Raw genomic sequence first — 15,283 nt, 5'->3', positions numbered from 1 at the left:
TTAGTCCCAGAATATCACTTTAAGATTAATGTTCTACAAATATAAAGCCTAATGTGGTGATAGATAAATTGTTTATTCTCACCGACGTAAATACAACTCTCTGAATCAATATAACGTTACACAAATAATACATTATGAAGCGCACTCATTCATTCATATACTCGCCTTTTTGTTTGAGAATAACACGTGAGCAACGGTTCTGAAAAAGCGCATGAGATCTCGCTCACGCCACCCGCATAGAAATAGAGCTGATGAAAGATAAACAATCCCGTAACAACAATCTGTTATTGTTTATATCAAAGAAAGTGAATATGTGAATTATTGTTAAATGTAGTTGCAATCAACATTATTCGAACATTGTTATGTGATAGCAAAAAATAAATAAACTATACAGGTCCCACACTCCACAATACTTCATTGTCCGTGACACGCCGCATGTATATATAGTTTCAATACAAGCAGTTGTGCGGATAGTATTATCACGCCGGCAAGCATTTAAGGTGAGTGTACTGTTGATATACTCCAACCAAATCATTTGATATATTATGGCTATATGTTGTATTATATGATACCAGGTTGATATTTTTTCATCATCCCCGTTGTTTAACGCTTATAAAGATGTTATGTCAGTTCAGTAGTGCTATATATATGTATATATACCGTCGTCTCGTAACACGCCTGTCGGGTAGGTGAGAGAGTGGCGTTGCTCTTTCACTGACAGTGTCACCCGGGTAAGTGGGTGTGGTATCGCTGTCACCCCAGTAACCCGAAGGGTCAGTTTCTCACCGTCAGTCCATTTGACATAGTTCAGAATGATGTTGAATTTGACTTATAATCAGCATCGTTAAACTGTTATGTATATAAGTTGCCCATTTCGACTGATAACTCCGCTATATATGTGTCACCGGCGAATGAACACAAGGCATGTGTAGACATGTTTTGTAACTTGTGGTTGGGCGCGGCCTCTGAATCAGTTGCTGCCTGCACTTCTATTCGGGACACATGTACGCTGACGGTCTACTGATTACAGGTGCGCGTAGGTAGGATTTTATGTTTGTTTTAATTATTCAGAGAAATGCATTCTTTACAGAAATCTGTCTGTGGTGTCTTTGTATTTGTTTATTACGTCTATGAATCCGCCGAACCGAAATTTACATCCGTGCATCTTCTTTCTTTGTTGTTTAACGCCGCACTCAGCAATATTCAAGCTATATAACGGCACTTTGTAAGTAATCGTGTCTGGGCCATACAATCTTGTGCTTGACATCATGGGCGGATACAGCTTTTTTGAAAAGGGGTGGTGGGGGTGGGTGGGTGCACAATTAAGATCTATATATTGTCTTTAGTGGTAATTTATACAGAAATAAAGATTTTTCCGAAATAAAAAAGCGGGGGGGGGGGGGGGGGGGGGGGGGGGTGCGCATCCCCGCATACCCCCTCTGTATCCGCCCATGGACATTATGAGCATCGATCCACGCGATTGGGATACGATGACATGCATCAACCAAGTCAGCGAGCCTGACCACCCGATCCCATTTACAACAAGCATAGTTGCCACCGTGCAACTAAATGATAATTAAAATAGACCGTTTCTCTTCTAGAAGTATGTGGTTATATTGAAAATAAATGATGTGGGAAAGGAGGTAGCATTATTAAAACCCAACTGATCATATCTTATCATATGCGGTTTTACTTTCATTTCAGAAGTTTCAGAAATAAAAATAAGTAGAAAAACCGACCATTAATTAGGAGGCCTGAATTCATTTATCAATACAGTAAACTACAGGGTCTACTAATTTTAGTTCGTTATAACCATAGTTCGTTATAAGCATATATGCAGCATAAGTACAGCAAACAGTCGGGACCAAAAAAGTAAGTTCGTTATATCCGTCAGTTCGTTAAAAGCGTGTTCGTTATTACCGTATTTTACTGTATGTCGCATTTTAGATGATGTAGGTGGCAATGTGTCAAATGTGTTTCCTTACAAGCAGTTGCACGTGAAGAATAGCCTTTTGCAGTTAAACATTAAAACAGATGAATGATTCATCACAATGAAAACATGTTACAATAAACACGACGAAAGCATTTCAATAATACCACGAAATCTCTGCTAAAGCATACTATTAGTCAATTTACGATACCGACTCATCATGAACAGGTGTTTATGATTCACTATCAATGAGTGATGATACTAGGTGTTCGCACAGCACCTTAATATTCAAGCTGACATTCAGTTTTCTTCTCTGCGCTCTGCAGGGATTGGTTGGTTGGTTTGTTGTTAAACGACGCACTCCGCAATATTCCAGCTATATGACGGCGGTCTGTAAATAATATCATGAGCATCGATCCACGCAATTGGGATCGATCACATGCATCAACCAAGTCAGCGAGCCTGACCACCCGATCCCGTTAGTCGCCTCTTACGTCAAGCATGGTCGCCTCTTACGACAAGCATAGTCGCCTTTTACGGCAAGCATGGGTTGCTGAAGACTTATTCTACCTGCAGGGAACAAGTGAGAGTGAGTATTGATAACGCTGCTTTTAGCACTGACAACGGGAGACAGGGAACACCCGATATGGGATCACAAATTGTACCCATGCCACGTCCACACGTCATTTTTATGAATATCTATACATCTATGTGATATCGCCGCTATCCCTTGAAGTTTGTGTGGCAAGTCTCAAACCTGCGATTCATGTATTTTTTAATATATAAATGTTAGGCGAAATATATATTTCTCGGACACATATTTGTCAAAGGTATGCTTGTCGTAAAAGGCGACTCACGGGATCGGGTGGTCAGGCTGGCTGACTTGGTTGATGCATGTCATCGTATCCCAATTGCGTGGATCGATGCTCATGATGTTAATCACTGGATTGTCTGGTCAAGATATTTACAGTCTGCCGTCATATAGCTGGAATATTGCTAAGTGCGGTGTTAAACAATAAACAAACAAACAAAATTTGTCAAAGGCGAAGAGAGGTAGGATTATTAATTTTTATTGAAGACACAAGTGATGAGGGTGGGGGGGGGGGGTGGGGTGGGGGGGGGGTCATGTATTTTGTCCCCACTAAGCTCACCAACAACACACCTGGGCACACACTGGCCTCGACCCTTTAATACAATATCAGTTGTCAAGCACGGAAAACAGTATGCTTCATTTGAAAAATATTTTTATTGGCTTTATTAATGACTTATGCGCAGGTTTTAAAGTGCACGATACCCGTGAAACATTTCGTGTTTATCGTCTTACTTCTTTTGATATTCTCATACAGCTGATGTCACGCTTCTATCAGCGCTGAAATTATCTGTTACTCATGTTTGAAGTGATAGACTGATAGTGGAGATGTATGTTTAACGCTCGGTCCGTACGTTTCGACACCAGGACACTTGACCCGTGAAGATCCGGGGTAGAATAGGTCTTCAGCAACCCATGCTTGCCGTAAAAGGCAACTTTGCTTGTCGTAGGAGGCGACTAACGGGATCGGGTGGCCAGGCTCGCAGACTCGATTATTTACAGACCTCCGTCATATAGCTGGAATATTGCTGAGGGCGGCGTTAAACAACAAAGAAAGAAAGAAACAAACAAACATCAGGTCACTCACATGTTATCGCGTACGGGGGTCGAGACATCAGGCTTAGATAATACACAGCTAATAGATAACTGATTCTAGAGCTGCAACTGTGGTCAGACACGTTAGATTATATCTAGGATGATTACAATAAGACGTGTCAATGCCGTTGGTCTGAATCTTGATTTGGTCTTTGAAATCGGGTGAGTATATGTTTTAAAGACGGCCATAGTATTTTAATGTGTTTTTGGAATCCCAATTTTCAGATTAAAAGGGGTCTTAGAAAATAAATAAGAAATTATCATAATTATCAAAATGCCTTTGATTTAGAAGACTGATTTAGAACTGATATGTTGACTGTTATTTCAGATATGACAAAATATCGTGATTGAGCTTTATTCGCAGTGGAACGGTTTGCGTATCTGCTATAAGACGTAACAATACACTATAAGCAGATTTACACAGCGCGGATTTTGTAAAATACCTTTCGGGACGATATATATTTAATTGGGTGGATCGGAGAATATGTAACATGTTTAATGTATTTGATCGGGACGGTAATTAAGGATCGAAGGGAGGATACAAAATACAGCTTATAGATGCGATTCCCACGTCCATAGATGCAAAAGTGATGCCGCCAAAGTTCACCCACTTAGCCGGATAACCAAGCAGAAGGATTCATGTCAGTATTAACCATGTTATAAGACACACATTCTCACGATATACTGCGAAGTTGTGTGGCATGTTTTCTTTCACATGAAAAGATAAACAAAAAAGTACACTCACACAATAGACACACACGCAATGACACACACAGACAGACACGCAAAGAAACACAGAAACACACAATGGCACACACAAACACACACTGAAATACACACACAAAAGACACATACAAACACCCAAAGACAAAAATAGACACACACACATGCAAAGACACACACACATACAAAGACACGCAAAAACACTCACGAAGACACACACATACATGTACACACAATCACACACATACACAAAGTCACACACGTACACAGACACATGCATTTACACACGTACACACTCAAAGGTACACGGGCACGGGCACGGGCACACACACACACACACACACACACAAAGACACGCGAACACACAAACAGAAACATTCATAAAATTTAGTTCTGTTTCACTTACTAACAATTCAACAGGCTGAAGTATACAAGTTCTATTCCAGCATAACCCTTTATGGATGTGGGATGACCCTCGACTAACAACGACGGCAGTCAGGTTCACAGAGCTCCTCGCAACACAGCACGCGGGGCACGGCACGGCAGTAAGGTCGGCGCTGTGCCCTAGCTCTCGTGTTCGTTTTATCATGATCTACGCGCTATTGATAGTGCTGGCTCAGACCCCAACGACCTCGGCTCCTGTGAGTACTGCCGAGGTTTATATTTTTCATTTGCAAAATGACATGCACAAAAATTCAATCAGGACGTAAGCAGTTTCTTTTGTTTGTTTGTTTGTTGTTTAACGCCGCACCCAGCAATATTCCAGCTATATGACGGCGGTCTGTAAATAATCGAGTCTGGACCAGACAATCCAGTGATTGACAGCATGAGCATCGATCCACGCAATTGGGATCGATGACATGTATCAACCAAGTCAGCGACTCTGACCACCCGATCCCGTTAGTCATTCTGATACTGATCGTTCTTACGTCCCAAAGGACAGAACTGGTACGTTTGAATTCACACGCTCGTGGACGTATCACTGTCAGTAGCAACTATCCGCTAATTTTATAAAGTTGTATCTTTACGATTGTTTAACACATAATACCAAAACATATTACATTTTTTTCTAAAATGGGGGGCACGGGTGGCCCAGTCGTCTAAGGCGCCGCGATTCGCCGTGCAGTGTTGCGTCCCTTGGGCACGCCAGAAACCTATGACTGTGGGTTCGAATCCCGGTTCGCCCCGATTATGTTTCTAGGTTTGTCAGCACCATACCCGTGCTCGTGGGTTTCCCCGAAGTGGTAAACGTCTGAGACCTGTATCACTTCGAGCTTTCCTCCCACATTAAGTGTACACGCCGTGACATAACTGGAATACTGTTAAAAGCGGCGTTAAACTTAACTCACTCACTCACTCTAAAATCCATAAATTCCAGCCAACTCCCGACAACGACAGCGATCACCTGACAACATATCTTCACAATGGACACACGTGTGTCAAGTGTAAGCCAGGGACATTTCTTACTGACCACTGCACAAGTAACTTCAAGTCCTCGGAGTGCGCGTCTTGCCCGCCCGACCACTTCCAGACGCACTACACCCGGGCCAGGTGGTGTCAGCCCTGCCACGCCCACTGTCTCCACGACGACAATATGATTGAAGTCAAGGGGTGCTCGGCTACTGAAGATCTAGCCTGCAAGTGCAAGGAGGGATACTATGAAGAGAGATTGGCGAATGGACATTCACTGATTCGCACCTGTTTCCCCTACACGCCTTGTGTGCCGGGTCAAATAGTAGTGAAGAATGGTTTGTATAAATTAATTCATATTCAAGTAAATATAAAACATGAGAGATACCATTTTCCATTTTCTTTTTTTTTTAAATTTCTAAACTTTTTACTTTCCCTTTGTTTGGGGCTCCAGTAATACTCTTTATTTTGTCTTTTGTATAATTCGGAGTCGTAACCAGATTTTTTTTCTGAACTTACGTTACATTATTTAATCTTCGGTATTGTGTCGTATATTTTATTCTGATAGCGTGAAACCTCGTTAGTTCGGACCTCCTTAATCTGGACTCTCCGTATTCCGGCCGATTACTTTTGGAAATTAGGCTATAACTCCAGAGCTATGCTTCGTGTATCGGGACACTCGTTGATCCGACTATTGCCCGGTTAACAGTATCCCCGTGTATCTTAGAAGCATGGTACCTTATTCTGAACATGTTGACGCTGAGCCCCCTCTCCTAGGAAGTTGATTCTCAGACATGCCAGAGACAACCCGTGAAGATCCGGGGTAGAATAGGCCTTCAGCAACCCATGCGTGCCGTAAGAGGCGACTATGCTTGTCGTAAGAGGCGACTAACGGGATTGGGTGGTCAGACTCGCTGACTTGGTTGATGCATGTCATCGTATCCCAATTGCGTGGATCGATGCTGATGATGTCAATTACTAAATTGTCTGGCCAAGACTCGAACTGCCGTCATATAACTGGACTATTGCGGTGTTAGACAACAAACAAACAGGTAAATAGAACGGATGATTTAACTATGACGCTCTTTAAATGTGCGTTTCAATGAAGCTGATGGGGCGACAGGTCTAACTGAACTCAGTTTGTTGATGCATGTCATCGATCCCAATTGCGTGGATCGATGCTCATGATATCAATCATCAATAAGTGTGCTCGTGGGTTTCACCAAAGCGGTTAACCTGTATCACTTTCCGAGGTTTCTTCCCACACCAAGCGTTCACGGACCGCCTCCGTGGTCTAGTGGTAGTGCGTCCGCCCGGAGAGCGGAAGGTCCAGGGTTCGATCCCCGACCGCGTCATACCAAAAGACGTACATGTTGTTACCCTGTCTGGCGCTCGGCATTAAAGGGCTAAAACAAGGACTGGTCGGCTCGGAGTCAGTATACTGAGTGGGGTATTCATGTTAAACTGCGGCATGGTATCTCAGAGAGCTAGCACTATAAATCGGCATCAGTCCGGACTAGTACAAGCAGCCACACAAACATACATACGTACATGCACGTTGCTATATAAGTGCAATAATCTTGGACGCGACGTTAAACCCAATTTCACCTCACCTCACCTCACCAAGCGTTCACGCCTTCGTATAGCTGTTGTAAGCAGCGTTGAACCATACTCACCCACTCGCTCAGTTTAACGAAGTGGGATTGAACATGAAAAAAACACACGCATGGACACGAACATGGAACAATGACCGAAGACTCAGTCCTTAAAGCCAAGTAATTTTAATTGATAAAATAATAGCATATGCACTACAATGACGTCATATCAATTGTTATTTTCTGACGGCCAGGTACAGACTTCGCCGACCAGGAGTGCGGCTTCTGTGGATCCGGTCACTTTGCCAAGGGAGACAACTGTGTCACGTGTAGCTCGTGCAGTGGCAACACCACAGTTCTACGGCCATGTGACGTCACGGCTGATGTCGTGTGTTCGACAATTCAACACGTAAACGGTATGTACAAAAGGAATTTGTAGTTACAATTTCTTGACTCCGTGATCACGACCCTCTCAGTCCAAAATAGATTACCTGTATCGCAGAGCGGACATCCAGATAAGCTGCATTAACCTCGTTTTGAGCCCGACTCAAAATAAATGACGCTTGACAAGGCCTTCCCATCAAATTACAATAACGAGCGAAAGAAATTATAACAGATAAGACAGATTGAGATGGTTACGTGGCGAAGTGTCCAGGGTATATTGACCGCCTCCGTGGTCTAATGGTAGGCCGAGGTTCGATCCCCGGCCGCGTCATACCAAAAGACGTTAAAAGATGGTACTTGTTGTTACCCTGTCTGGCGCTCGGCATTAAGGGGCTAAAAGACAAGGACTGGTCGGCTCAGAGTCAGTATACTGTGTCTGAGTGGGGTATTCATGTTAAACTGCGGCATGGTATCTCAGTGGGCTAGCACTATAAATCGGCATCTGACTGGACTAGTACAAGCAGCCACACACACACACACACACACACACACACACACACACACACACGTGCATGCACGTCGCTATATAAGTGCAATAATCTTGAACGCGACGTTAAACCCCATTTCACCTCACCTCACCTCACCAGGGTATATTATAATGGAAAGGAAATTACCCTGGATAAATGAGGATAAGTTCGATGTGAGGTAAAAAAATGAATTCCTGAATGTTTTGTGAGGATGATCATCAGTTCTGCCTGCTTTTCATCTGACGGCATTTCTGTCACCATATAACAGTTCAAATCGTCAAATCTCTACCCTGAAAATGTGATGACATGGCTTACCATGAATGTTTGAAATCTTAACTATGTTAGGATATTTATTTTCAAATCCGACGCTTCATAAACGTTTGAACTGCTCCCTGAGAATAGAGTCGATATCGCGTAGACCGTCACAAGAAGAACACAAAGTGTTAGACACTGGGTATTGTTCGTGAATAGTGAGTGAGTTGGGTTTAACGCCGCTTTTAACAGTATTCCAGTTATGTCACGGCATGTCAGCTTAATGTGGGAGGAATGCCCGAAGTGATACAGGTCTCAGACGTTTACCACTTCGGTGAAACCCACGAGCACGGGTATGGTGCTGACAAACCTAGAAACATAATCGGGGCGAACCTGGATTCGAACCTACAATCATAGGTTTCTGGCGTGCCCAAGGGACGCAACTCTGCACAGCGAATCGCGGCGCCTTAGACGACTGGGCCACCCGTGCTCCCTGTTCGTGAATAGAAAATTCCCCCCCGCGAATCCATTGCCATATTTGTAATGTTCAATAGTAACTGAAGTAATTTCGGTTTCAGCATTTACTTAATAAAGTTATTTATTGTACGCAAGTCTCTAAATATAGATATATTATTTAATATATGTTTAGCGTTTGATATTTAATAAACTGCTTGTTATGGCTTATATTGATTGCCAGGAATAGGGTAACTTGTACAATTCTAAATACGCTGAGGCTACAACCACGTTTATACCTCACACCGAAAAGAAGTTAGGAATATTGTTGGTTTGTAGTGATGTTAGCCCATTTCATGTGTTAGGATCCTAACATTTCTTTACAATGTACAGTGAGTTGGGTTTTACTCCGCTTTTAACAGTACCCCAGTTCTATCACGGCGTGTCAGCTTAATTTGGGAGGAAAGCCCGAAGTGATGCAGGTCTTAGACGTTTACTACTTCGGTGAAACCCACAAACCTAGTAACATAATATAGGTGAGCGTGGGATTCGAACCCACGATCATATGTTTGTGGCGTACCCTGGGGACAGTATATGACCAACGGTGACTTAAAAGACTGTATTCTGTTCAGAGACCGACGTTGATCTACCTGACGAAGCTGGTGACACGACCATTGTGATACTGTCAAGCATTGCGATTGGTATCTTCGTGTGTGGCGCTTCCGTCATACTCATTGTGGTCATGATCTTCAAACGAAAATGTCGCGTACAGAATGATGACTCTATTGTACAGACCGACAAAAGGTAAATCACTTTCATTTGCATATCTGCACATTGATAAAGGCTGCATAATATACTCACTCACCCTGAATACCGCGCCGCAGAATGGATTCACAGAAACTTTTTTTCAGTATATATAACATCAGAATCCTCAGCACTGCTATGTTTTAATGAGTAAATGATAATCTCTCCATGGCCAAGTTAATGAAGCGTCTGTTTGTTTGTTTGTTTGTTGTTTAACGCTTCACTCAGCAATATTCCAGCTATAGGACGGCGGTCTGTAAATAATCGAGTCTGGACCAGACAATCCAGTGATTGACATCATGAGCATCGATCCACGCACTTGGGGTCGATGACATGCATCAGCCAAGTCAACGAGCCTGACCACCCGATCCCGTTAGTCGCCTCTTACGACAAGCATAGTCACCTTTTACAGCAAGCATGGGTTGCTGAAGACCTATTCTACCCCGGATCTTCACAGGTGTCATGTATCCTACACCCGTAAAGGTCGGGGTGAGAATAGGCCTTCAGCAACCCATAAATGCCCTAAAGGCGACTACGCTTGTAAGATCTGATGGTCAGGCTCGGTGACCTGGTTGATGCATGTCATCGTATCCAAATTGCGTGGATCTATGCTCATGATGTCAATCACTGGATTGTCTGGTCCAGACTCGATTATTTACAGACTGCCGTCCTATAGCTGGAATATTGCTGAGTGTGGCGTTAAACAAGAAACCAGCCAACCAACCTACCTAAAAGGCGACTACGCTTGTGAGATCGGGTCGTCAGGCTCGGTGACCTGTTTGGGGCATGTCATCGTATCCCAATTGCGTGGATCGATGCTCATGATATTAATCACTAGACTCTCTGGTCCAGACTCGATTATTTACAGACCGCCGTCATATAGCTCACACAAATTGCACAAAGACTTGGCATCGGAAAAAAGAGAGTTGCCTACTGTTTGTGATGGGTGCGTCATTGGTCTGGATGGATCGGTGACTGTTAATAATTACAAATATAACGCAATATACGACAAATACACGCGGGGGTATCAGAATTTCAATGTTTATTTATTTGCTTTCAGTAACGTCCCACTGCTAGTAGTAAAGACGCCGGCAGCGACTGCGACGTCCCAGTCCACCCCGCCAGTGACGGCTGAGGAGGCGAGGAAGGCGTTAGTGAAACGACAGCGATCCAGGACCCTCAGTGAAAGCAGCGTCGTTAGTGCCAGCACACAGATCTACTTCCCCTCTCTTCAAGGTAACACCGCCATTGATCTGGACGCCCGTTCAAGCCTGAATATAGGGCTTCCATTACCCACTCGTCAAGGTCGCCGCAGTTGTGTCCCTTTGGCGTGACAGGAACCTATGACCGTGGGTTCGATTCAAAACTCGCTGTGATAATTTGTCTAGGGTTGTCAGAACCATGTCCATATGCCCTGGGTTTCTCCAAAGTGGTAGCTATATAGGGAGCAAGACCTGACTCAGTTCGGGCCTTCATCCCACACTACATCGGGTCAGAGTATCCCAACGCTTGTACTGGTCGACTAGGATCAGATTTTTACAATATGTGATCTGGTTGATCGTGCGTCATTAGATACCAGACTATTTCTTTAGCTAACTAGTCTTATCGGAATAAAGATAATGCCCCCGCACAAGAAAGGTCCCGTTAAATTTGGTCCCGTTAGAATTGGGTTTCAAAAAGCCATGCTAGTCGTTAGAGGCGACTGACGGGATTGGGTGGTCAGGCTCGCTGATTTGGTTGATGCATGTCATCTTATGGAATTGCGTATGTAGATGCTCATGATGTCAACCACTGGATTATCTGGTCCAGACTCGATTATTTACAGACCGTCGTCATATTGCTGGATAATGCAGAGTTCGTCCTTAAAGAGGTTGCATACAAAAAACAAAAAATTCAAGAAATGGGTATATTTGGTATCAATTTGTAGGAAAATATATCCTGAATCAAATTACGGAATAAAAAAACCAAGTCACCACGGCATTTTTTGAATAAGTGGCGCCATCTAGAGGCTCCGGATAATAAAATCATTTTGCCAATAAAATGGTCTTTTTAAAGTTTGATTATTAAATGAGTGTTTATAAATAGACATATTACAGTATTGATATGACACAAAACAGAAAAATGAAAATTCAAGTCAAAAAATTTTTAATTTCACACATCATTTGACTTTAAAAAAAGTACATTTTCCAAAAAAAATGATTCATCAGTCAAAAAAGCATTTTACAAAATCAAGATATTTTTCAAACTGGCTTATTTCTAATGTTTATTCATTGAAAAATAAAAGTATAAAATAAAAACAACATGTTACCAGAGGATATTCAAATTATTTTCAATCAACACATCATACCCCTAAAATAATGAATCAGGGGAGGTAACTCTTGCCCAAATTTACATTTCTACGAGTACAATTAGCCAAGAGTCAAAGGGACGTAACCGCATTACAAATACTCGCCATTACATGAACGATGGTATCCAACGTCTTTAAACAAAGAACAGTCCGCACCTGACATCACTGTGTTTTTCTTCATTTAACTCGTCCCTGTGCTATTTGTCCAGGTGTAGGTCGCCCTAAAACATATAGGTCCCCCTAAAGCATATATAGGTATATTTCTCCATCCATACATACTGCAACAGTAGCGCGCGACGTTTATACCTATTTGACAGACTTCGTACGTAATAATTACCATACGACTTTGCCCGCATGTGAGTTGGCGTGAGTGAGTGAGTTTGGTTTTACCCCGCTTAAGCAATATGCCAGCAATATCACGGCGGAACACCAGAAATGGGTTTCACACAGTGCACCCATGTCGGGAATCGAACCTGGGTCTTCGGCCTGACAAGCGAACGCTTTCATAATAAGGCTAACCCCCATATGAGATGGAAACGATTGCGTAAGAATTGACAAGTAACATGAAAGGTATTTGTCTTTACTGCCATAGTAACAGACCGCCCCCGTGGTCTTGTGGTAGAGCGTCCGCCCGGAGAGCGGAAGGTCCAGGGTTCGATCCCGGGCCGCGTCATACAAAAAGACGTTAAAAGATTGTACTTGTTGTTACCCTGTCTGGCGCTCGGCATTAAGGGGCTAAAACAAGGACTGGTCGGCTCGGAGTCAGTATACTGTGTCTGAGGGGGGTATTCATGTTAAACTGCGGCATGGTATCTCAGTGAGCTAGCACTATAAATCGGCATCAGTCCGGACTAGTACAAGCAGCCACACACACACACACATACACGTGCATGCACGTCGCTATATAAGTGCAATAATCTTGGACGCGACGTTAAACCCAATTTCACCTCACCTCACCTCACCTCACCTCACCATAGTAACAACAATGTTGACCTATATCATGTTGTTCTTACTGACGCTATCTGTGGTCATATTAGGACATAATTGCCTATGAAATACCTAACCGATAAACGATGAAGCAGGACAGAAAATTGTGCAATTAATCCCACCTGACTGTTTCTTTCTTGCTGTTTGTTCTGTATTAGAAATTGAAGTAACGGTATTTTAATATATACTTATGAATTGTAAACGTGTCTCTGGAAAAATGGTCTTTCGTGCAATAAACAATATTAATATCTTTGCTTCGAGCTCACCTTTGACGCTCTGTTTCAAGTTCATGATTGAGTTTACTTATCGATCTATGTTCCATAATTGCAGACCCTGATTCATGGACTGGACACATCTTCCCAATTCTGTGTAAACATCTAACAGGGAACTGGAAAATGTTCATGCGAAATTTACCAGGTAATTAAAGAACATCGGCTCAAATCACCCCAACACTATGAGGATCCGAGGTAGATTTTATCTTCAGCAACCAATGCTTGTCGTAAGAGGCGACTGACGGGGTTGGGTGGTCAGGCTCGCTGATTTGGGTGATGCATGTTATCTTATCCCAAATGCGTAGATCACTGGATTGTCTGGTCATGATTCGATTATATACAGACCGCCGCCAGACAGCTGGAATAATGGTGAGAGCGGCTTTAAGCAACAAGTGAGTGAGTTAATAATTAACGTCACATCGACAACAGTTCAGCCATATCGTGACGGTTAAGCAACAAACAAATAGTCAACTTTCGCATCTGACTGAAATTTTTTAATGTTAACATCAATAAAGTTTTTTTTTCAAACACTGTACATGTAAACACACAACTATCATCTCCAGGTCTTTGGTTTACAGAAAACATGTTGTACCTGTGAATGTAGGTTTCATGATGTTCATGTGACACTCAGGTGACGAGGAGTACGCATCATGTATCGACGCTCGCTGTGATCAGATCTGTGACGACATCAGGAATGACACACAGGAGCAGATCTACAAGGCTCTCCGAGAGTGGAAACAAGCCCATGATTGGCCCATCATGTCTGTGGAGAGCATTCTGTGCTCCTTGCAGACCATTGGTGGATGCGAGGTGATGCAGAAGAACATCTTTGACAAGGGACTCAAGCTGGACCAAAAAAACTCCGAAAAAAACCCGAATAATTGACATTGGATACCCATTCAGTACTATCTCGACGTGGTTATACAGCGAGGGAAGCTGAGGATTCAGCCCTCGTTTCGTAACCAAGATAAATATTTTAAACGTTTCATCTCCATTTTCAATCGTCTTTGGATGTAACGATACTTAATGTTTAACTGGAGCTGGTACATTGTTCTTCGTATGCAAGTCGCCTACTGTTAATATTATCGTGACATCGTTTCACTGTCATTATTTCAAGTCTGAATGGGGGGCACAGGTGGCCCAGTCGTCTAAGGCGCCGCGATTTGCTGTGCAGAGTTGCGTCCCTTGAGCACGCCAGAAACCTATGATCGTGGGTTCGAATCCCGGTTCGCTCTGATTATGTTTCTAGGTTTGTCAGCACCATAGCGCGTGCTGGTGGGTTTCACCGAAGTGGTAAACGTCTGAGACCTGCATCACTTCGGGCTTTCCTCCCACATTAAGCTGACACGCCGCGATATAACTGGAATAATGTTAAAAGCGGCGTGAAACCCAACTCACTCACTCACTCAAGACTGAATGTCATGTGCAGGTTTGCCAACTTCGGATGATCTAACCTCAGGACATCACGGAGACAAATCACACTGGTTGCAATTGTACCATCCCTGTTACTTTATCGGTTTCCAGTCTCATCACATTCGGTAGCATCGTTGATCTCCGTCTTCATCAAAGAACATTTAACTCTGTTAAATTCAACTCGAAGTCTTAAGTGGAATAAATTCAAGTTCTTATATGTTCTGTGTTCGATTTATTTAAAACTCACAGTTTGTCTTTATTTGAGATATTATGTTTTTATACACTTAACCGCAAAATAAATGCGAGTAACGTTTTTTGTTTGTGAAATGCACAAAATAGTAATTTGTGAGAAGAAATGTATACAAACGTAAAGAGACACATTGAAGAAACACTTTTCACTATTTACATCATTCATTTAGAGAACGTGGCAGGAACCAGTCGTTTCGTCTCGTTTGACGTTTTTTGCACGGGCACAGAAAATCACATGCAAAAATGCGAGCAT

The 15,283-nt window shown here is 42.8% G+C and overlaps 1 protein-coding gene across 1 annotated transcript; it reads left to right on the top strand.

Moving 5' to 3' along the window:
• Positions 1–440: 440 nt before the first annotated feature.
• LOC124112710 lies at positions 441–14,998 on the top strand. Its single transcript, XM_046472837.2, has 8 exons — positions 441–500; positions 4,784–4,978; positions 5,716–6,085; positions 7,597–7,758; positions 9,591–9,762; positions 10,823–10,998; positions 13,427–13,513; positions 14,000–14,998. The coding sequence occupies exons 2-8, from the start codon at positions 4,799–4,801 to the stop codon at positions 14,251–14,253; spliced, it is 1,401 nt and encodes a 466-aa protein (XP_046328793.1). The 5' UTR covers positions 441–500; positions 4,784–4,798; the 3' UTR covers positions 14,254–14,998.
• The last annotated feature ends 285 nt before the right edge of the window (positions 14,999–15,283 follow it).

Source organism: Haliotis rufescens, unplaced genomic scaffold, assembly GCF_023055435.1.
Source record: "Haliotis rufescens isolate VD_foot unplaced genomic scaffold, xgHalRufe1.0.p SCAF_105, whole genome shotgun sequence".
Taxonomy (NCBI): domain Eukaryota; kingdom Metazoa; phylum Mollusca; class Gastropoda; order Lepetellida; family Haliotidae; genus Haliotis; species Haliotis rufescens.
The sequence above is the reverse complement of the archived record's forward strand: the minus strand, read 5'-3'. Positions and strand labels throughout refer to the sequence as shown.